At 37.7% G+C, this 24,313-nt stretch overlaps 1 protein-coding gene across 16 annotated transcripts in view; it reads right to left on the reverse strand.

Moving 5' to 3' along the window:
• Nucleotides 1-24,313, reverse strand: part of CASK (calcium/calmodulin-dependent serine protein kinase (MAGUK family)) — a 350,351-nt gene that overhangs the window by 22,563 nt on the left and 303,475 nt on the right. For 8 of the 16 annotated variants that reach the window (XM_004689958.2, XM_012730304.1, XM_012730305.1 and 5 more), the window contains 7 exons: nucleotides 23,804-23,882; nucleotides 15,723-15,808; nucleotides 14,400-14,468; nucleotides 11,676-11,744; nucleotides 10,219-10,254; nucleotides 8,378-8,574; nucleotides 3,252-3,367 (listed from right to left, as the gene is read on the reverse strand). In XM_004689958.2, the coding sequence (XP_004690015.1) occupies nucleotides 3,252-3,367; nucleotides 8,378-8,574; nucleotides 10,219-10,254; nucleotides 11,676-11,744; nucleotides 14,400-14,468; nucleotides 15,723-15,808; nucleotides 23,804-23,882 (652 nt within the window). The remainder of the gene's footprint in view (nucleotides 1-3,251; nucleotides 3,368-8,377; nucleotides 8,575-10,218; nucleotides 10,255-11,675; nucleotides 11,745-14,399; nucleotides 14,469-15,722; nucleotides 15,809-23,803; nucleotides 23,883-24,313) is intronic. The other 8 variants (XM_004689959.2, XM_012730307.1, XM_004689960.1 and 5 more) reach the window with 3 other exon arrangements.

A 24,313-nucleotide genomic window follows, 5' to 3' on the forward strand; every position in this document is an offset into this window, starting at 1 on the left:
AAGCAGTGCATTTAAGAAAAGGCAGGAAAAAAGCTGGGCATCTCCTGATCAGGAAAACTAATTTAGAGCTGATGAGTGATGATCTTGTGGGGGAAGGAACCCTAGCAGTGACATTCTGAGTAGACAATCACACATAAGCCAAAATATAAGTTCTACAGAGAAACTTGAGAAGACTCCCTTGTGGCCTCACGGTTAAGTCTCAGCTCTATCACCGCTGTGGTCTGAGTTCTACCCCAGCCAGGGAGGTAACCCACATGATGCAGCAGATTTCTTGTCTCCCACTGCTCCCCTCAACAGTGTATTTCAGTCAATCCACCTGTTCTGCTCCCCACTCTATCTCTGGTGAATCTTCTCTCCCCCCACACCTCTAGCCTGTACTCCAGTTCTTATATGTATAAATGAATAAGTTTTCTTTTAAGAAAGAAAGAAATTTGAGTAGCTCTGCAAGAACCTCATCAGCTGCTCAGATGTTCTATCAAAGGCTCTGAAAGGACAGTCTTATGTGCAGTGACAATTGCTGACATGTGGAAGTCACCACAAGCATGAGGACGCAGGCTCTGAGGCCCAACAAGCCATTGCTTAAGAAAATGCTGAAGATAACAAAAAAATTGCTGGTGGTTCCCCTGTGCCACCCCACCCCCATGCCTTCTTAGTTCTGTTTGAGTACTTAGGTCCATCATCCTGGAGAGGAAGCATGTCAACAGACAACAGAGAAAAAAACAATTCTATTCCATTGCTGTGAGGTTCTTGCTTTCTATGTCAAAGATGACACTCTCTAAACTTGATAGGCAATGTTGAACAGAGCTGAAGTTTGTGATAAGGGATGACTGAAAATTTGGGGGTGGGGGTGGGGTGATATATCCAGTTGCTGAGGTGAGAAACTGTACACCTGAAACCCAGTGTTGTAAACTAATGCTACCTCAATAAAGAGTAGTTGGCTTTACAAAATAATAGCCATTTGTCATGTCCAGTGATAAAAGAATCTGGGATCCACTAAATTGTAGAGTTTGAAAAGATACCCTTGATTGAATAATCTGATTCCCTTGGTTTGAGGCCAATAGGAACCAAGGGATTTCTCCAAGTCCCACAGTCAGGTGTAGTAACTGCTGGCCTGTTTCTAGTTGCTTGTTAACCTTAACAGGTATATTTGTGAACTACTGAGCACCACCTGTGACGGGTCAGAGAGAAAAAGAAACCATGGAAGATCAGTGATGCCCCATAGACCAAATATGGAAAAGTGAATCATGTGGTATCAGCTCTCTGAACCTTAGTTTAAAAAAAAAAATCTTTCCTATGGGAACAGCAGTATCTATTCTGGCACTCCCAAGGTCATATGACCAGGTAAGTTAGGTAAGTCTAGATAAACACCTAGATTTAGTGACTCGTACACCAATTGTCTTAACCATAAAATTTTGTTGTTTCCAATATTAATGTTAGAGTGTAATGTTTTATTAGCCTTAGGAAACTATGAGGTCATATTTATTTCTGAAAAAATATGTTTTGCTTGCCAAAAAAAATAAAAAGGGAAGGATGGAATACATCAGTTGCCAGATGAGATGCTGATTCTTTGACAAAATTCTTAGGTGAATGATTCAACTGATTTCTTTGTCAGAAAGATTCTAATTTTTTCAATCAATTGGCTTATTTTTCATCAGAGCTGAATTAAAGTACGTTGGCAGTTAAAAACTCTTGTCTACATGCTTTCCATTGCTAGACTATAAAGCTAATGATGAAATCACCATTCAGTTCTTTGCTTTTTTAGTTTTAAATTTCCATTCCACTAGATATCATTTAAAATTATTGTAAAAACTATAAGGTGATCTATCTATCCATCTATCCATGTCAACACATCTAATTTGTTGAATTTTCTAGAAGCTGATGGAAATAAATGTGCCTTATAGAGAACTTAGCAATAACTACTGACAGAGTGTTAAACACCATCCTGTGATACTACAGTGAATTTCTTCAAATATTACTGCATGAGCATTTGAAATTAATAGTCACTAAATTATATTTAACTGATCTGCTCTAAACATTTCTTCCCATTATAAAACAAGCCAAAAAGTGCCATTAACCAGACTGCCTCTTTGCAGTGGTATAAAATCAGAAAAGATAAAGATACACTATTGGAAATAAAAACGTGGTACACTGCCGAAAAGAAAGACTTTAACCCACCTGGCTGCTCACATTCATTCCACATTATACAGTATTTCAAAATGTTTATACTTTTAAACTCTGATTAAAAAAATGGTCAATTCAGATTTTCTAAATAAATTTTCTTAGTGAATTCTAATAATACATATCATACTATGGAAAATGCACTTCATATTTGTTAAGTAAAGGCTGTGAAGTTGGATATGCACAATTACACGTCATGACTTCATTCTCTCTTTTATTTTTGGCTACATATTTGATTTTTGAAATTATTTCTGAAACCTTGGGAACTTTCTCATGACACTGTTGGGGCTTTCAATTCCCTAGAAAAAATTCCTTATAGAAAGAGTGATGTTATCAAGAAGCTATTGAAAATAACCCCCCCCCTTTGCATATCATCATTTTAAGTTACACACTGAATTTTGGAAATTCTCCTGCAATGACAGGTATGTACTTCAGTTTTTAGCAAAATGAGCAAATACTCTGATTTAAATTGACTGCAAGCTCCCATATAGACAAACATAACATGAAGCGAAGATCAACACAATGGTCTTGGTCTTTGGAGGGCCAAGGAACTCTGGGAGGAAGACTACCTCCAGAAACCAACTCAACCAAGTTAGGATTCAATGTCATTTGTGCTCTTTCAAACCAAGCCCCAAGCCAGCTGTACTACAGCTTTCTATTAAGAACACACATTTCCCCTTAGAAGTGCGGCACAGAACATGTGAGGAGACCGGATTGGAGCCAGGAGCCAGGGTATTTGCTCATGACAATCTCAGCGAAAGGCAAGAATCCTAGCAACTGAACAAAATCTCAAACTCTCTGTTCTCAGGAAAGGACTTAGTGTACTGGGTTCTTATAGTTACGGAGAATACTATTTTCAAATAGTAGATTCCTCTTGTAAAGTATAACTGAAAATCTGGCCAAAAACCATAACAATTGAAATTAGGGGTTTCTTAAAGCTTTTGCAAGCTGATGCGGCTGCCATGTGTTAAAATGTTTGGGTAGAGAACTCTGAAGAATAAATTGAGACATTACATCTATTTTGGCCTTCGAGATGGTTAACCCCCTTCTGTAACAGCTCTTCTTTTCCCTACCTGCATTGTGCTTTGCCAAATATTTATCTTTGTACTGCTTCTTTTTCTTGCCAAACCAAGTACAGCTGGCCTGCTGCTCCTGTTTGGTCTTCTCCATAGCGATGCAAGCTACGCGCCTAGTAAAGAAAGAAACAACGGAAGTATAGTTTCATGTTGATAAAAGAGAAAAGCCATTCATTTGAAGAGTTGATATGAACCTACTCCCTACAACCTTCAAATGACTCAGATAAAGGTTGTTCATTGTCTTTCATGATAATTTCTTAGAAAAGTTTTAAAAACATAGGGTTAGAATAAAACGACAGTGTATGGTCTGAACATACATTATCTGATAACACAGCTGAGAAACCTAAACATAGTGTCGTGATGTATAGTGGAAGGAACATGGGATTTTGAGTTGAGCTGGGCAGGGTTTGAATTCTCACGCCTTAGCTTTAACCGACTTAGTGCTAGGTGTTTTCCTAGGAAACTTACATGCAACAACTCATTTAGTCTTCCTAACAACGCTTGCAATCGTGCCACCACTTTACAGATGAGAAGGGGACTGCAGATTTGAGTTAAGCAATTTGCCTCAAGTCACACAGCTAATCAGAGGAGAGTGAAGAAAGTCTGGCACCAGAGCCCATGCTCTTCCCACTACATTCTTTTTTTTTTTTTTTCAAAAAGATTTATATATTTATGATACAAAGACTGGGGTATAGGCCAGAAGTGCGGGGTTTTTTTGTTTGTTTGCTTGTTTGTTTTTGTACAATGTGTGCTTTCTCATTCCGGTTCCAGTCCCCAGAAATTCCCACTACTGATTCACCGGCCTGTGCACCCTCACCAGAGTTCCTTGTGCTCCTCCCTCCCCTGTTTTGATCCTTGTCCCTCTTCCCAGCCTGCAGAATGTCTCTGGCTTATAGCTGCCTGTTGATGTTGATATTCACTTTACTATAATTATTCTTCCCCCCGCCCATCTCTTATTTGAATCCTCTCATTCCTAAGAGTAAAACTATCTGGTATTTTTCTTTTTCTTTCTGGCTTATCTGTGAACAAAACCTTTTTATATTTCTATATGGCTGTGGGATTTCTTCTTCCAGCAAGTGTGCACTGACCATTTTCCTATCTAGTTTTTTTTTCTCATTGATTTGTAGGAATTCTTTGTATGGTCTGGATATTAGACCTACTAGTGATAAGTTCTTCCACTTGGTTACTTGCCTTTTTCCTCTTCTTATGGTAACTTTTGATGAACCGAACTTCTCAGCTCTAATTTAGTTAATTTAGAAGCATTGTTTTTTTTATTATGGTGAGAACTATCAATATTTCATGAGTTCTTGTAGCAGGGTGGTCCTCAGGGAGAGGGGATGTGCCAGGTTCCCTGCCCCACCAAGGGAAGGATGGAGCTGAGCAGAAAGAAGTTGGAGGAGACCAGAGGAAGGGAGGAAGAAAGGAAGTACTGAAGGAGCGAAGGAGCGAAGGCAGGAAGGAAGGAAGATAGGCAGCAAGGAGGCCAGGAGGAGGCACATGCAGAGAGACATGTGAGGAAGTTGCATTTGCTTCTCGGCTTTGGACCAGGGACTTGGGGGACAGGGAAGGAGACCCCTGAATCAGTGTGAGGGACTGTGGGGAGGTTAACAATGGCAGTGTTTATCTTGATTTGGTTTTTCTTTTTCTTTCCAGACTTGTCTGGTCCCTTCCCCCCATTTCCTACGGGTCCCCACCAGAAAGTGCCTTAGACCTGTGGAAAGATTTGGGCTTCAGTGGCCCTGCTTTGGGCCAACCCTGTGTGGCTGGGCATTTACCCATGAGGGGATGGGTAATTTCAGGTGCTTGATTTGGAAACTATATTCTGTCTTTCCCTCTTCTTCTCTTTTTGCACACTAATTGTATTCAAGTTTCTTTCTATTTTTTTTAATGCACTAGAGTATGTTTTGTGTTGATGCAGTGGATGGCAGAACCTATTTAGAGCAGGCAGGTTTGGGGGTTTTAGGGTGTTTCTCACCCTGCCTGGTAACATATGTATAGCCAGGAAACCATCACTGCAATCAAGAAAAAGAAATTTTCATCACCACAGGAATTTTCTTATGCCCCAAGGCAATCCCTATCTCACTCTCCCATTCTCAGGCAACCACTATCACTCTAGAGTTGTTTTGCATTTTCAGGAGCTTTATACAAATGGAATCTTAAAGTATATCCTTTTTGCCTGACTACTTTCATACAGCATAATGACTGACTTTCATCCATACTATTGTGTGTATCAATATTTCATTCCTCTTTCTTGCTTCAATAGCATCCCATTGTATGGATCTCCATAGTTCCCCGGCCAGGGAGTGACCCACATATGGCACAGCAGACCTCTCCTGTCTCACCCGCAGCTCTCCTCAGCAGTGGATTTCAGTAGTTCCACTTGTCCTGTCCCCCACTCTGTCTCTGGTGCATCCTCTCATCCACCCCCCCCCATCTCTGGCCTATACCCCAGTTCTTGTATACATAAATCTTTGAAGAAACAAACCCTCTTTCCTTATTCCAATACATGAAGTGGGCTTGGGCTTGTTTCTTCTGTCTATCATTTTGGTAGAATTTTATTCTTTCAAGTTTTGTTATTTTCCTTGTATACCTAGTTTATTCTAACTTGCTGGTTACTGTCCTTGAATTTCCTTTATCTTTTTTTTTTTTGAGAGTGTGTGTGACAGGTAGGAGGAATGCCAGAATGAAGCCTAGTAAAAAAGACACCTGCACCTATTTTTATTGCTGCTCTATTTACAATAGGAAAGATGTGGAATCAACTCAAATGCCCAAAAATAGCTGACTGGATCAAGATGTGGTATATATACACAATGTAATATTACTCAGCAATCAAAAAAGATAAACTCATGCCATTTGCAGCAACCTGGATGGAGCTGGAAGGGATCATGCTTAGTGAAATAAGCCAGAAAGAAAAAGAAAAATACCGATGGTTTCACTCATAGCAGGAGTGTAAAGGATCAGGGGGGTATATATATATATATATATAAAGAATATTATTCTTCAGAGACTTCTTTTTTGTTTATACCAGATATCTGGAACTATTTAGTAAAAAGAAATCAAATTGTATCTGGCTGGAGACTTATTGGCTGCCCCAAGCTATGTTTGCCTGCATGCAAATTCATTCAATGTGGGCCTGAGGCCATAATTGTTTTCTGGAGACGTGCTTTTCCTTTACACTTGTCTTTTGCTTTGCTTAGTGACAAAGCAGCCTTGCGTACCATCTCCTTGAGTTGGAGTGAGGGCATACTTATCTGTTCTAAACCAGTGCTTATGGCTTTTGCAGGTTTTTTAAAGATTTTTTTTATTTATGCATACAAGAATTGGGGTATGGGTCACAGGCATGGGGGAAGGGTGATGAGAGGAAACGGAACAGGCAGATTGACTGAAACACACTGCTGAGGGGAGCAGCGGGTAAGGCAGGAGAGGTCTGCTGCACCATGTGGGTCAGCTCCCTGGCCAGGGATAGAATTGGTGCTGCAGTGGCTGCGACAGCCTCATAATGCTGCACTTAACCCCTTTCGCCACCAGGGAGACCCAGGGCTTTTGCTGTCTTAACAATGTAGGTAGGGGTGTCTAACAGATAATCCTATTTGTATTGACTTAGGTCTTAATGTTGGTCTTCTGGCATAGAAGTGTTCAGTAACAGAAATGTTCTGGCAAAAAGGGGCAATTTGGCACTGCAGTACTTTCTTTATCATACTTATGAATGATTTCCATAGAAAAATTGATCGCTGATTTCCCAAAACCTTTTCAGCTACTCAATGAAGAGCCTTAAAAATGCAGTACTTCTCAGTTTTTTTCAGTAGGAGGATTTATTAAATAATTTAACCCATCATTACAGGAAAAGAGTAGCAGATCTGCTTTTTCCATTGTCATTTCTCAAGATTCTTCCAGAGGACTGAGTTCTAGGTATCAGTAAAATACTATTTATATAGATGATTTGAGTACAGAGAAGAGGCTGGGAATCTACATAATCGTTTTCAGTAAATGCTCATATTCAAGAGCAAAATTTAAACACTTTCATATGATATATAAATATTAGTAACAATATAATAACATCACCATCACAATTCAGAAATCACTTTCCTCCTGCTTAGGTTTAAACCATTTTGTGACAGTGAAAGACAATGCCAGACAGGCCACTGTTACTTCCTCTATCTGAGCCTACACTTCTGTGTCTAAAATGATGGCATCTGAAGTCCTTATTAGCTGTAACATCCTAAATTCAAAAATGTTCTTGGGAAATATAGGATAGATGAAAGAGGCAATCATGCAAAAGAGGTACGTTGATAAATCCCTTTATCTTGTGAGGAAAATGGGTGGGGAAAAAATCAGCTGTAATGGACACAATGTCTTTAGTCTTTTAGCTAGGTGAACTCTCAACGATATCTGATAGCTATTAGTTACATGAAAAAAACCTCAAGAGTAAGGTTATGTCTTTTGCAGTAAACTTCTGCTATGTTACCAAAGTATTGACAATGGTAAAATCATCAACATTAAAAAAAAAAAAAGTTCTACTCAAGCGAACTATAACAACAATGGCAGAAAAAGATTTTACCAAAATATGTACCAACTGTGACTCTTCTCTTAGTCTAAAGGTTGATTGATTGTAACCTCTTTTGACAACATGAACTGTCTAACAGAATGGTCAAAGTAAGGAGCAAAGCTCCTGATGGCTTTTTCTCCTAACAGTGAAACCCATTTTATCTTCAACTGTGCTGAGTGACACTGAATCATGACATTTGAGTTTTTCTCCTGTAGTGGAGTAGAACAGGGGTGATGAGATCAAGCAGAGGGCAAGGAGAGGGTACATTAAAAAATGCAATTCTAAAAGGTTACAGGGCTCTGCTAAGAGACAATGATATGAGAACTGAGGCCTTCAACTTCTCCCTGGACCCTCCTTTCCTTAGAAGTGAAAAGAAGACCTGACTCTGTAAGAAGTAGGAGCTCACTAGATGCTGACAACTTCGAATTCTTGGATGACTAATTTGAATTCTGTTTGGCTAGTAGAGTAAGGAACATATCTAACAGGTGTTATGATATTAAACACTAATAAACAATTGAAAAATGAATTGATAGTTTCATTTTTACTATAAAACAAATAACAAAACCCCAAAACCTACCATTCCTGAAGTTCAGGAGAAGGAATGAGGCCTGCAGTTCCATTTTTGGAGTTTTCCAGTTTACCCTGCCACCAATTGTGATCATCCTTACTAATAATCTGGATAATGTCACCAACTCTGAATCGAATGCCAGCTTCTTTGCAGGGGATGAGGTCATCCTTGGCTGGATCATATTCAAATTGTGCTCTTACATAGATCTATAAAACAGGAGTTTGTAAGAAAGGATGCCATGGTATTGTGAAAGAAAACAGTTACCTCTAACCTAATAACCACACAGCAACACTTACGATACACATAGGACATTAGATGGTGAAAGCAAAACGGATGCATGGAAATACAACACAAAAACTGCTCCTACTAGAAGCCTCTGATCTGTATCTATAAAAGGTTCAGATCTGTACTACTTTTATCTGGAGGGGGCACTTAAGATACTTCCTAAAATTGAAGACTTAGTTTCTGCATCTAATATAACAGAATAGACTTATAATTTAGAGAAGTATGTTTACCATCTTAAAATCTGCATATATCTAGCTGATATGATAGATAAATTGGCAAGGCCAGGTGGCAGCCCTCAAGCCACAAATATAAACATTCAGGGTAGATTTTAACCCTAAAGCAGCACATGCTATAAACTAGCAGGAGAACTCTGGGTAGGCATCCATAAAGTGCCTATGAGATCTCTGGCACTGTCGGTAAACTTACATGTGACTCAGAGAGTTTCTAAAAGTTTTTTTTTTAAAGTTTTATGTTTTAAAAGGGATTAAGCTTTATATTTGTACTGTACTTTTCTGAGAGAAGAAAAAGAAAGCAAATCTTTCCTTTGCCAATATAATACCAGAAATTAGCACAGAGCTTTAAGATGTGCACAGTTCAAGGCTCTGAACCTTAGGATATGTAAATGTAATTGGTAAACAATATACAAGGAAACATTTAGTGTACAAGGGTTTATATGGCAGCATTTTGTGAATTATTAGGTCTCAAAATGCTTTAAGATAAGGTGCTAGAAATCCAATGTTGTATTAATTATTCAGTTTCAACACTAAATTTTGGGTGAATTCTATCAGATGCTAATTTATGCAAAACTTAAATTTAAGCCTGATTATTCTTTAATATCACACTAGAAGAAAAAGCCCATAAAAATTCTATCTTTTAAAATTAAATCTGAATGTTAATGTATAAGTCACTGTAAAACCAACCTGAAGGCTTTGGAACTACTGTGTGATTTTTCTATTTAAGCAAATGCAGCCTATACATTTAACAAGTCTCTGCATTTGCTCCTAAAAGCTATGCTTCTAAAGTGCTGGCAAATGGAAAGTCAGTGTTAGGAAGCACTTATTTTTTCATGGTTGAATTAACAGAGGCATATAAGAACATAAAACCAGGATAACTATATCCATATTTTTCATTGTAAATGGCTTATAGAAATACACATGCAAATACAAATTAAGAAGTCTTTGAATTTCAGAAAATTAGTGCTTAAATTGTTCACCAGCATGTACATTTTAGTTATTCTTCGAATTCTAAGAATTTTATAACTTCAAATTTTTTTTTCACCCCCGAGTCAAGACTACAAGACCCCTCCTCCCAAAGGCTGAATTTTCAGTCATCAACATAAAATTATCAGGTTGAAATTACAATAACCATCACAGCTACAAAGATGTGAGGAAAAACTCTTTATAGAGAATTAGTCATGTGTAATGTGTTAAAATGAAATGGTACAAGCTCTTAACGCTCAAATGTTATGGTCCAAAATGCAGACATCATGGGATGGAAAGGGTTAATAAAGGATTGGCTATTAGCAGCTCAGTTTAGAGAAGTTTCTAGAGAGGATATCTATTCACCTGTCGTCCTTTTGGTTGGGTAGTTGATGGCAAGTCCTGCAGAATAAAGCCAACCCAGGAGAAAAATTTTCATTTACTTTTCAAGCGCACAAGGTAATTTGTGTGTTCTGTTACAATATGGTTAAAAAAATGAGCTAGATTTAAGTTGTAAAGAGATAATATACATTATTCCATTTCTCAGAAATGTTGAGTTATCAAAAAAAAAAAAAAATCAAACCCAGGCCATTTAGCAGCAAGCTGAAGAAAGCAGGTAAGTTTAAGCAGAGAGAAAATGTGTTCTTAAGAAACAAGTCAGCATCTTCAACACAAAAGCCACTGCAAGTGAAATAGCCTATATAAAAAAACAAAAACAAACAAAAAAAAACCCCAAACTAAGAAGAGCTGTTGCCCTTTTCAACTCAGTCAATGCAACCACTTAGATTTTGAAAACTTCAATGGCCGTGTGTATTTTCACCATCATAAAAGTATGAAATGTTAACTGTTACAAATCAGTAATTCCTTTGGTAGTCTATTTTGAAGCTTAAAATCAAAGTCATAGGAAGTTTTCTTCCATAATTCTCTTACTGATCTCATTCCATCTGAGATGATCTCTATTTAAAATTTTACCTGATACAAATGTTGATGTATTTTAAAGGGCAAATTAATAGGAAAAACACGATACTGCTGTATTATTATAATGCTCAATAATTTCAACAGCAATATCAGCAACTTAGAGAATATTTTGTTACCCCAAAATATTGCATACCTGCACCTATAAGTGCTTCTATTTGTTTAAATACATTTACAAAATTCTTTTTATATTCCAAAATGGACAGTTCTGAAAAAGGGTAAAATACAAAAATTCAAGTAAAAACAAAGTACTTTGTGTTAAAGATGTGATAACAGCGTGGCTTAAGTGCGGTTTGAAGCCAGTTCCTTTTGCTTTTCATGTCCAGGCAAGGCTTATAATTCACAAAAGTATGTGCACGGACCACAATAACAGAGGGCACACCAATTCGTAAACTTAGATAGCGGAAACTAATACACGTTGCTGATATCACTCAGAATAGACAACTACAAAGCCCAAGAATACCCAAAATGCCTGCTCTGCAAAATCCTTGCATTTCTTTCTTTATCTTTTTCAAATTAAAAAGTACTTAGAAATTTCAATGAGTTTACATTCATTCTTTGCATAGGTTTGAGCAGAGTCATAAATACTAGTGGGGTGGCCTAGAAATTTTTTTGGAATGACCAAAGCAGTCTTTAGCTACTTTTCTCGAAATTTAACTAATGAAAGGGATTTTTAACGAGAAGAAAATGTCGACAAAGGTTTTCAGGAGTAAACTGCATTGTAGCTGTAGTAGCCTCGTATATCGGCAGAAGACAATATTTCCACTGAACACATGTAACTAGAACACTTATGGCAGGTGGCACCAACAAAATTGTCACACTTTGCTGTGTGGAGCTAGAGTTCTTACCGAAACAGAATTGTTAGTGCTGCTATGACCATTAGCTGGGGACTGTCTGGAAGTGGAGGGGGAATCTCTCTGAAATAAGACACAAGGTTCATTAACACAGAACACCAGCACAGAAACAAATATTCACATCAACAGTTACAACCACAGTCTGACAACCATTTCCTTTGAGGTTTTCAGCTGCCATACTGACTTACTTGCATGATTTCACAGAGTAGCAAAAAAATTTGCAGTTTGAAGAGTCACATATTGTGATGAGTGTGCCAGTAATCGTTTCTTTCCTGTCTCCAACATTCTATAACCTTTGCTTTCTTTAAGCGAGACCCAGAAGGCTGACTTAATATTAAACCCTACCAAGTATCATAAAGCAACAAATATTACTGCAAAATTATTGCTGATGAAATGAAAGGCTTAGTTTTCATTAAAAATTAAGTTTGAAAGTAATAATTGTTAGGTACCCAAGTGTCAAAAAAGGCTGAAGAAACCTAAAAAAGGCACCTCATGTTGTATAATCACCTTAGAATCTTTCTAGGACAAATATTGCTAATAAGGGTAAGAGATGGAAATACACCAAAGAAGAAACCTTTAATTTTAAGATCAGATTGATTAAAATAATCATCTGGAGCCTATAAAAATATTACACTCTGGGAAAGACTGCAGGAGGTGCAGCCACCCTCCCTAGGTTCATGCTTCGGCATCACACTCTCCATTTTCTTCAGCAAACTCAAAATCCTTTCCAGGCGCAATTCCCTTATTGTTCAAATTAGCCTTAATGATAAGACCAAGGAGAGGAAGAAACTAAGTATTTTAGAATTTTTGGTTTTATAGCGTTCTCTGAAACCTTTGAAATATGTGCATATGTTCAAATGTCATCTATTTTTTTCTAGATGATTTAAAGAAAACTTCTGGAACTTTTTAGCCTTTTAAATAATAGGATCCTGAGATGAGCTTTCTCAAAAGTGAGTGAGAAGATCCATCTCTAGGTGCTATTCTCAGAGGCTAAAGTCAGTAGGGCCAGGGTGAAGGGCAGGAGTTCTCACTTTTACCAAGGACCTGGGGGTGTTGATGCAATGCAGGTGGTCAGTGAATTTTCCTTTAGGAAGTAGCTCTAATTGGGAAGAGTCCAACCACAAGCTTCATTTCTGCAGAGCACAGGAGGGCCAAACAGGTTGGGGGTGGGATTAGGAAGGGAGCGTCATTTTTTTACTTCGATTCAGAGGTAAAGAAGGCAAGGTGGGGTGGGGGGACTGTCCTAATTAAAGAGTGCAATTTACATGAATAATACTGGTTCCACCCCCAACTAATTCAACCATTTAAAAAACATAAGAGAAACTTCTGTTACAGCAATATCTTCTGATTAGTTAGCCAAAAAGACCAAAAAAAAAAAAAAATGTATATACTAAATTTCTTCAACCAATGAGAAATGGTGTGAGGAATGGCAGTAATTATAGAATATTAAAATGCTTCAATAAAATGTATGTGGTATGTGTGAGATCCTCTTTCCCAGCAAGGTTAGTATTCTAGGTAAAAAATTTCAAAACTCTGAATCCTGAAGCAGAAGCAGATCTACATTTTCTTTTGAAATATAATGTTAATTGAAGTTCCATTAAAAGCCACCAAGAGGAGCTCAAGACCTAATAAACCAGAAAACCCACTGTCATGGCTCACTAAAAATATATAACAAAACTACAAATTGTTATACAGCTTGAATAAGTTTAGAAAAGTTATTCTTGAATATGTTGTAATAGTAACATGCTTAGAAAACACCATGAAGCCTTTGATTTTTCTTGTGAAATTTCTAGTATTAAATAAAGAATGGAAGAAGCAATATAATATCTCTTTCCAATTCTAAGTACAAATTCGATTTTCTAGATGAGATTCAGTAAGTTGCCTGTCAGCCTTAAAAATTAACTGTAGAAACTTCATATGTCAACTTCATACTGACACACACATACTCCTAAAGATGTACCCGAAAGAACAAGTTTCAACAAATAATCCTCAAATTGCATGTGCAGTGACCATTTATGCCAGCTTATAATTCCAAAAAGCAAAATAATAGATTTTTGCATCTCATAACCAATAATGAAACTGAATTATATAGGTTGGAAAAGCTACAATTGCTACAGGCAAGGCCTATTGTAAGAAACTTTGGGGTTGTGTTAGTCAAGAAAATTTACTTGTTCATGAATCACATAATATTTGAAAATTAATAAGCTTCGCAAAAGTTGCAAAAGTGTACATCGCTCTAATTAAGTCAGTTACCAGTTCCTCATGGACTTAACGTTCATCTAGAGACCTGTCACAAATATCTGAAGTCTATCTTACAGAAATAGATCACTTCTCATATTCTTGGAAAGAAGAACTATGTGACTTCTTAATAAAGGGAAGTGAATGTACTTCCCGGAAATATGATTGCAATTATGATCTTATATTTTTCCTCAGAGACTCTATTTGTTTTTCTTATGCCTTATGTCATTATCTGCATCTCCTCTAACTTTTTCTTCGATTCCAGCCTGCAGAAAGTTCAAGTGCTGAGGAGATCCCCATGGAAGCAGGGCTGAGTAGGTGGATGGGACCTACTCTGTTCCGTTATCTTTGTTGTAAAATTGGTGTGCAGTAATCAACAGCACAGGCAGAAACAATTTCCCAGAAAGCCAAAACATTCAGCCATCAGCAGACAGTTAGTTAGGACCCAGAAGAGATAGGGTGGTTGGTTAGAGCCATTACCTCACAGGAGGAAGACTGAGTGCGATAACTTGGCACTATCTTGAAGGTAATACTCCCCCGCATTTCTCGCTGGAGTTGGAACAGAAAAAAGAGAGCTCTTTTACAAACAAATGTTGCATACAAAACCACGTAAGAAACCACTCAAAATGCATGGGGGCAATTCGTGCAAGACAGCACACAGGCCTAAACAGAACCGATTTATAAAGCAGGGACGGCTCACAGGAGCACAAGTTCCTAGGAAAAGCCCTGCCAAGTCAAGGCCTTATTCCTCTAACAATGTATAATAGCCCTCCAAAGGTTGGCATTTTATACACATGGAAAGGGAAACTTCTGAGTGACAGGCCCTGAAAAGTGAATATAAGTGGAATCAAACAGAGTAATTTAGATTATGATGGTACACTTCATATAACTTTGGACTTACTTTATTTTTTTTGTAATGAATCTATGTTCCTTATTTCATACTCAACAATTTTCACATTGCAGTGGGAAGAGGATCTAAATCAGAGGTCCAGAACATCTCCCCTTGCTTGCTAGGATAGTGAATTTTGGCAAGGTCTGTTCCGCCTTTTTTTTTTTTTTTAAATTTGCACACAGACTTTGAGTATCTATAGTCCAGAATATGGCCTGATATTCTAAGACTTCCCTTCCCTGGGTAGTGTACAGAAATCCACACAGCTGTCTATGACTCAGCTGAACAGGAAAGAGGTTGCTGACATGCTGATATCAGCAGAGTTGAGGTCCGTGAGAAACTGGTTCAATCTACAGCTAGGAAGGTTATTTTTAAACATATTCTAGTTAAATAGCAGATAAATGATGAAATTCCAAATTGCTAAGGATGGATAAAATGTTTCCAAATGCTATTGCATGGAAATGTTTTCTCAGCTGTCAAGTTTTAGGAATGTTGCATAAATTTAAGTCCACACAAATGATAGTACTAGAAATACTCTGATTACAAAAGAATACCCCTTATTTGTGCATTAAAAATAAGCTAACCAGGCCCTCTCTGGTGGCTCAGCGGGTTAGAGCACAGCACTGAGAATCTAAAGTCGCTTCTGCATGAGTTCGATTCCCGCCTGCCCCAGAGGTGACCACATGGTGTGGCAGACCTCTCCTGACCTGCCCGCTGCTCCCCTCAGCAATGTGATTCATGGATCTTCCTGTTCTGCTCCCCACTCTGTCTCTGGTGAAGCCTCTCACCGCCCCTGAGCCTCTGGCCTGTACCCCAGTTCTGTATGCACAAATGAATAAATCTTTGAATAAAAAAATAATCTAACCAACTGAAAGTCAATCTTAAAAAAGAAAAAGAAACTTTAATTTACTCACAAGCATCTTTTGCAGCTGTTCCACTGTTTGGTTAGCCACACTGATTCCATTGATTTCTCGAATTTCATCACCGACATGAAGTGTACCTAAGAGATTGCACAGAATTATAACTGTGAAACAATATGCACTTTTATAATTATAAAATTCAAAGGCACCAAGTCCTTCCTGGTGGCGCAATGAGTGGCTACAGCTGCTTCAGTGCAAGTTCGATCTTCGGCCCTAGAGGTGACCCACATGGCACGGCAGACCTCTCCTGACCCGCCCGCTGCTCCGCTCAGCAGTGTACTTCATCCAGCTGCCTGTTCTGCTCCCCTCTCTGTCTGGTGAATCCTCTCACTGCCCCTGCACCTCTGGCATGTACTCCAATTCTGTATGCATAAATAAATCTTTAAAAAAATTCAAAGGCACTAATGTATTTTTTAAATGTTTAAGTAAATATTGTAGGCCAATATTTCAGAAACATGTCGGGGACTGGACCTAATCACAGGTGTTGGGGGGCAGAACAGACAGGTTCTTAAGGTGGGAGCGGCGTCAGGAACGGAGATTCCTAAAGGGGGGAAAAAGGGGAGTGGGCGCAAGGAAGACACGGGAATTGGAGTTGAGTGCAAGTCTTCCTGTTCTGCTCTTAGCAGTTTATTTTATACATTAGGAGCAAGAAGTGGGATGACATCAGCACAAGAACTGGGCTGAGAGATTATAATCACCTTTTTTTCTAAGAACAGTTTGGGGTTGTATTGACCTTCAGCTGAGAGTATAACATTTATTATTCTTAAAATCAATCTATTAAAGTTAAGACAGGTACACAAATTCATAAAATTTAAGGTTAACATTGTTATATTTGCCACAGTGATGATTGGCTAAAATAAAGTCCCTTTAAACCTTAAATGCTACTTAATGATCTTCATTCTTATTGAGACATCTTAAGAGGGTAAAGTCAAGTCGGGCTAGGGTGGAGGCTGGGTTGGAGTTGTGAAAGAGGATAAAGTGAGGTCAAGGTGAAGTTGTGAAAGAGGGTAAAGTAAAGTCGAGGGCTAGGGTGGAGAAGTTTTCTTGTAGATAAATCACTAAGAGAGATAGTAAGGTTCCTCATTTAAACACTAAGCAATAGAAAGCTTAAGTATGAGAGTAGAGTGATAAGATTTGGGTTCTCATCTGGGCAGTAAAAGAACTCTGATTATTTTTTAACATGGTCTGGTACTGCCTTGTTTTACAATATTGATTTTGTTATAAGCCAACTGCTTTTATTAATCAGCCAGTTGTAATATTATTTTTGACTTTAAGAGGAATTTCCCGTCCTGGGGCAGTGTGTCTTGCCTGGGCCAGGCAGCGCCTTATGAGGCTGAGGCAATCCAGTTGTAAACTGATGGTTGCTTAGAATATTTTGATGATTATACAAAAGAGGGAGGTCATAACATAAGCTAGCATGGAAATTCTGATTTTTCAGAGCATTTCCCCTCCATCTGGACCGTGTCTAGCGACAGAAGTTGCATAGCTTGTGTCAGAACAAAAAATTTGGTTGATTTAGTAAGCTCACCAAAACAGATACAATTACTTGTGGAAGGCAGAATTTTGAAGGATGACTGTGAAAATCTATTTTTCTGAGAGATGTAATATGTAGAGGTTTTTAAAAGTATGATTTCTAGATCTAGCCTTGTCTGGGTTCAAAAATCCCAGCTCCATCTCTTACTAGTTTTAAGCTCTTGAGTAGGTATTGAAGCTCTCCAAAGCCTTGGTTTTCACAAATGGGTACTAATTGATAAAAAGGACTACCTATTTCACAGGTGGCTGAAACCTGTGGATGAAATTAGCTCAGTACATAAAGAGGGGCGCAGAGCTGTTCTTGGCATATAGCAAGCACCAGGTAAGTGTCTGCTAATATTTTCATAATTATTATCTATAAACGTGAGGTAAATTTTCAAAGTATGATATGATAATACCTATGTAACACCAACTTATTTATTAAATATAATGCAACCTTTTAATAAGAGTTTGCTAAGCATTTCAGAGCTTTATAACATAACACTTCCATTGGAAAAAGTGACCAAGAATCAACACTTAAGTAGAGTGTTATACAAAAATTTGTTCTCTATGAATCATACGCATACTTACATGTTACCTGACCTTCCTACAAGAAGCTCACAGTGTCTTTTAAAAGTTATGTACTGGCTCTCCCTGGTGGTGCAGCGGGTTAAAGCACTGCACTAAGAAGCTAAAGCCACTTCCGCATGAGTTCGATTCCCGCCTGCCCAGGAGGCGAACACATGGCGCGGCAGACCTCTCCTGACCCGCCCGCTGCTCCCCTCAGCAGTGTACTTCGTAGATCTTGCCTGTTCTGCTCCCTGCTCTGTCTCTGGTGAAGCCTCTCGCTGCCCCTGAGCCTTTGGCCTGTACCCCAGTTCTACATGCACAAATAAATCTTTAAAAAAAAAAGTTATGTACTAAAATGTGTATAAATAAAATGCTATAGATGCTGGAAATTTGCTTTAAAATAATCCAGGGGGTTGGGTGGTCAGGCAAATACAGAAGAAGCTAATATGGCAATGAGTTAACAATAATTATAGGCAGGTTATGATCATTTTTATTTTCTCTCCTTTTGTTTGAAAAACAGCAATGCAAAACAAAACAAAAATTTAGGGATTTTGCTTTTAATATGGCTAATAAGGCACTCTAAGATTTTCTCACAATTATATCCTGCTTAGGACACACCTCTTGAGTGTGAGTGGTCTCACCAAGGGAGTACAAATGTCCGAGAACACTTCTTGCTCCTGCCCTACCCCCTCCACCAGGGAACCGGGCTGAGTGCTGGCAAAACAAGGGTGGAGTCTGTTCCTGGGAAGGGCGAACACACAGCAGCAATGTCTGCTAGTTGAATTCTGAGTCTTGAGCTAACAGCAAGTCAGAGAAGTTAGGTCTAGGACTTATTGTACTAGTTGCCACTCCTCAGCAACTAGTAGAACAAGGATCAAACTCCCCTCTGGAAGGAAGGGTTTTCAGTTTAAGGCCACAGGATTTCCACTGACTGAACAAGCAAGAAGATGACAAAGATCACCAAACATATAAGCAGGCAAGTCATCAGAAACAACAGGTTTAGTCCCTCAAGGAGGATAGATACTGGGTTGCTCAGAGATAGACTATAAAGTAGCTATATGTTCAAAATTAGAAGACAAAGGATTCCATTTCAAGAATGATTATGTAACAAGAGACAAGTGTAAGCAGATAGAGATGAAAATAAATAAGAACATGTGACTAGCACTTCAATACAAGAAAAAGAATGGATGAGTAGGACACTTCATATGTGACTGAAGAGAGTTTCGATGAACTGAAAGATGTAACCAGATAAATAAATGAACTAGAATGCAAGTCAGAGATATAAGGAGATGAGGAAGATGGGAAATAACAAACTATCAAAAAGATGTTAAGAGATATGGAGGGAATGTCTAACAAACATCTAACTGAAATTCAGAAAGACATGTAGAAGAAACTTTTTAATATTTATTATTTATTTATTCATACAAAACCTGGGGTGCAGCCAAAGGGGAGTGAGAGGATTCACCAGAGACAGAATGGGGAGCAGACGAGTTGAATCTATTGAAATACACTGCTGAGGGGAGCAGCAGGTGAGACAGGAGAGGTCTGCTGTGCCATGTGGATCAGCAACTTGGCCTGGCATCACCTCAAGCTGCGCTGCAGTGGCTGGCAATAGCTTGATAGCAATGAGACTTAAACCCCTGCACCACCAGGGAGGCCCCAGGAAAAACAACTTTTGAAGAGCTAATAGTTACACATTTTCTTGAACTGATGAAAACATGATTACAAAGATCCAGGAATAGTAATGCATTCCAATCAAGATAAATAAAAAGAAATACATGCCAGGAGGTAGTAAAAGTATAAGATATCAAAAACAAAGATGCAAAACATCTAGAGAGAAAGGAGAAATCTCATACAAAGTTAGGACAGTTGTAGAGACAGGGTTGTCAGTAGTGAACAGTGTTCCTGAAAACAGAATATATGCTAAACAGCATATGCTAAAAAAAACAACAGAATTGTAACCATTAACAAAAAATGTGCTATCAGCAAAGGTAATCTTCAAGAATGGGGCTGAAGGGCCCTCCCATGTGGCACAGCGGGTTAAAGCACAGCACTACGAAGCTAAAGGCACTGCAGCACGAATTCGTTTCCCACCCAGCGAGCTGACCCACATGGTGTGCCAGACCTCTCCTGACCTGCCGGCAGCTCCCCTCAGCAGTATATTTCAATGGATTCCATTGTTCTGCTTCCCACTCTGTCTCTGGTGAATCCTCTCAGTCCCCCACCTCTGGCTGCACCCCAGTTCTTGTTTGCATAAATAAATAAATCTTTAAGAAAAAGAATGAGGCTGAAGTAAAATATTTAACAGATAAGAGAGTTTACCATCAAGAATAGAACAAAGGCACAAAGGTATTTCTAAGGATGCACTCGAAGAGAAAAATGATCTCCAGAGGATGGTCTGAGATGCAAGAAGGAATGGTAAGCAAATAAAATAATAAACATTTATGTATATTCAAATAAAAATGGTCATATATTTTGATAACATTTTCAACTTTGTAGATTTAAACCAGAACAAAACTAAGATACTGGGTAAGAACTATATATAAGTCAGGAATGTGATCAAATTTGGTGTTTGAATGTCTTTGTATTCTTTCAGAGTGGGGTTAAGATACTGTTTAATTAATGTAAAGTTTAATATTAACGATAAAATTTCAAGGCAACAAAAACACAGTATTCATATTCTAAACTACGGGGGGTGGGGAGAAGAATGGAAAACAAGCAAGAAAGTCAATTAAAAAACAGGTTAAACAAATATAAAGAAGGTAGAAATCATCACAATAATTATTAATCGGTTAACCTTGTCCATTAAAATATAGAGATCATTACAGTACCTTTAAAAAATGAAAAATTTAGCTTTGGAAATGCTCACAAGAAACACACTAAAAATATATAGACACAAAATGGCTGGAAATAAAAGGGTGCTAGGAGACAGGCTAGAAAATACTAAAAGTTGGAATAATTATTTAGTGTAAGGTAAATATGTTTAAGTAGAATATTATTAAAAAACAGAAATGGCTAGCAGGCACTTCTATGCACTTAATGAAACAGCTTCAAATATATAATGTGAAATTTGAGAGATCTATAGGTAGAAATAAAAATAACTAACATAATGATGGGATATTTCAAAAATTATTGATAGCTCAAGCAGAAAACAAGATACAGCAGATTTGAAGGGAAAAAAAAAAACTCAACAAGTCGAAGCCAACCATTACAGAGAGAACTCTGCATGCAATAATAAACACTGTTTCAAGTACACAGGGACCATTTACCAAAATGATTAAAGTGCTTTGCCATAAAGCAAGTCTCAACAAACCTCAAATAGTGTCAGACAGACCACATTCTCTGACCACAATACAATTAGAAGTAAATTATAAAAAGATACCCAGAAAATTCTCTTAGATGTGGAACATAAAAAAATTCTAAATTCTAAATAACCTATAGGTCAGTGAAAAATGCAATATAAATTTAAAAATACATAGAACTGAATTATAAAGTGTTTCACATCACAACTGGTGGGATACAAGTAAAGCAGTATTTAGAGATTAAGTTTAGTTTTAAATCCATATATTAGAAAGAACAGACAGCTCTCTCACCTGCCTGTGACTATGCAGGTGCCTCTCTTTTTCTTAATAAACCTTTACTTTTAAAATGTTAAAAAAGAAAGAAAAGAAAAACGGGACTGGAAAGAAAGAAAGGAAAGATTGGACTACATCAAAGAGATATCTGACTTAAAATTTTACATAAAACTTAGGTTAAAAAATTGAAAAAAAGAAAATAAATATTGGTCATAAAACAATGAAATAGAAATTAAATATAAAATGGGGATAATTAACAGAACCCAAAGTAGATTTTTGAACAAACCATGACAATATTGATTGAGAGGAAAAAAACCCACAAAGCATATGTAAATGATATTAGGAAAGATAAAGGGAACATAATTATAGATGCGGAGAATAAAAAGAGGATCATTTGTTTTTCTCCCTGTTTATCTATCAACTGTTAAGTAGACTACAATAGTTTTGGAAAACTTACAGTTTTGAAACTGCAATTTACTAAAACTTACTCAAGATACAGAAAGCTTGCATAGCCTCATGAATGTTAAAGAAATCGAAAGTTATATCAACCATGAGAACACTTTCCTAAAAAAAATAAAAACAAAACACTAGGCGCTAATACTTTTGAAGGCATGTTCTACCAAACTTTCAAGTTATAAATCATTGTAGTATGCAAAGTCTTTTAGAGAACTCATGAAAGGGAGATGGGCCTTCAAGTTTCAGATGTAACTCTGAAACTAAAACCAGACGGAGAAATTCAAGAGAGATAAATTAACAACAGGTCAGGCCCATAAGTGTAAATACAAAAATTCTAAACCAAACATTAGCATGTAGAGTAAGCAAAACGTAAAAAAAGAGAATACATAATGACTAAGCTGGATCTGTCTGAGAAATGCAAGGGTGGCTTTTCATTAAGAAATCTTTAAAAATCATTCACCACTTTCATAGATAAACAGGGAGAAAAACAAATGATCCTTTCAGCAGAAGAAGAAGGAGCATTTGATAAAATTCTAAACCGGAAGGGGGAGATCCCATATCTCTGCATCCTTCCCTCTGCATCACATACAGTGTTGTAAATAAACATTACCTTAGTAAAAATCAAATTACACAACTAATTAAAAAAAAACCCTGATCTCAAATAAAGGATGTCTAATTTATAGACAGCAGAAATATTTTTGGATTAGGCTCTGAATACCAGAGCATATAACTCAGCCCTTTCAAAAAGGAGCCAAAACCTGTATATCCCAATCCTGCTTGCTCACAACAAGTTAATGAAAGTTCCACTTCATTTAAAAAAACCATTCTTCATCTACATCAGTCCTTAATGAATTCCCTCCTCAGAATGACTGTACTTAATACACAGGAAGTAAGAACTTAATCATAGATTTGATATATCTTATTTGACTATTTAATATTTATATTGTTATTTATCGAACTCTAATTTCCTAATTAAAAAATAGTAAACCTCATTCCTGAATGAGAGAACAATTCCTAAACTATCATTTTGTAACAGCTTGGTCCCAGGAGAAGGGAAGGTTCCACCTTCCCTGCTCCACCCAAAAGAGGGTGTTGCTAAGCAGAGAAGACTCTGGAGAGGCGACTGAGGAGGAAGGAAGCAGGATGGAGGCCAGAAGGAGCCCTGAGGGAGGCACATGGAGCAGAGAGACAGGTGAAGAAGCTGCCCTTGCTTCTTGGTTCTGGACTGGTTGAAACAGATGTGGGTGAGAGACCCGTGGGGATTTCACTATGGCAGCGTTTATCTTAATTTTGAGTTTGCTCTTTTCCTCCCAGACTTGTCTGGCCATTGCTGACCCTCCACAAGGTGCTTTAAGGCTAGGGGCGAGCTTTCAGGCCTTGCTTTGGACCAATCCCTTTGGGTGGACTTTTACCCACGGGGGGATGGGTAACTCCGAGGGTTTGATTTGGAAACTATTTTTTGTCTTTTCTGTGTTGCACACGAATTGTATTAACATCTTTTCTATTAAAGGTCTTTTATGTTTTGTCTTGATACGGCAGATGGCAGAACCTATACAGAGCAGGCAGGTTTGGGGGCTCAGGGGTGCTCCTCCCCCTGCCCTGAAACAATTTAACTTTATATATATCTTCTAGACCAAAAGAGATGTTTTCTGCATATCCTGGGGTCTGATATGATGCTTTATCTTCCACAGTCTCTGATAAATCAGGATCTAAATGATGCAGAGATGCTCCAGCAACTGAACTGTAATATAACCCTCCCCTCCATTATCTATAGGCTGGAGCATGTGCAGATGAGTAAGAGCAAAGGAAGACCAATAGTGATTAAAACCAAAGAGAGACAATGAAATTAATTATTTATATAGACCTTAAATTAAACAGGTATCTCATATGGACCATAAAAATACTTTTGCACTAGACTATAGAGGAAAAAATGAAGGAAGGAAAGGCATATATGAAACTTACCTTGCCTGTGAATCATGCCCCCATGCATAATTCTTGCAACGATACAATGATTTAGTTCATTCATTTTTAAAGTGATTCCCTGTTAAAATTTAGAAATGGAATTATGATGGGAGAGCACTTCTTTTTTGTATTCGTACAAAAAAGTTTACATAGTTTAATTATAAGTTAGACAAATATTTTAAATGGATAGATGGAGGGGGAACCCATCTATTACCCCGGCATGCTGTAACAAAAAAAAATACTCTTTTTGGTATTTTAATTATTATAATAGCATGCATATACTTTATATAGTGTTTTCCAGCTATAATTATTTTCTGTGTTGCTCTAGTTTTCACCTTGCTAATTATTATTTATGCATAACTGACAATTGGATAAGGGCGACACAGGTATACATGTGTGAAACCATTTCCTCAATCAGGATAGTGACTATATCCAAAACTTTCATGCCAATGATTGTCTACTCCCATCCCTCCACGCCCTCCCCCAACAATCTCAGCAGCCATGGATATG

This window comes from Condylura cristata, unplaced genomic scaffold (assembly GCF_000260355.1).
Source record: "Condylura cristata isolate star-nosed mole 26May11 unplaced genomic scaffold, ConCri1.0 scaffold00027, whole genome shotgun sequence".
Lineage (NCBI taxonomy): Eukaryota > Metazoa > Chordata > Mammalia > Eulipotyphla > Talpidae > Condylura > Condylura cristata.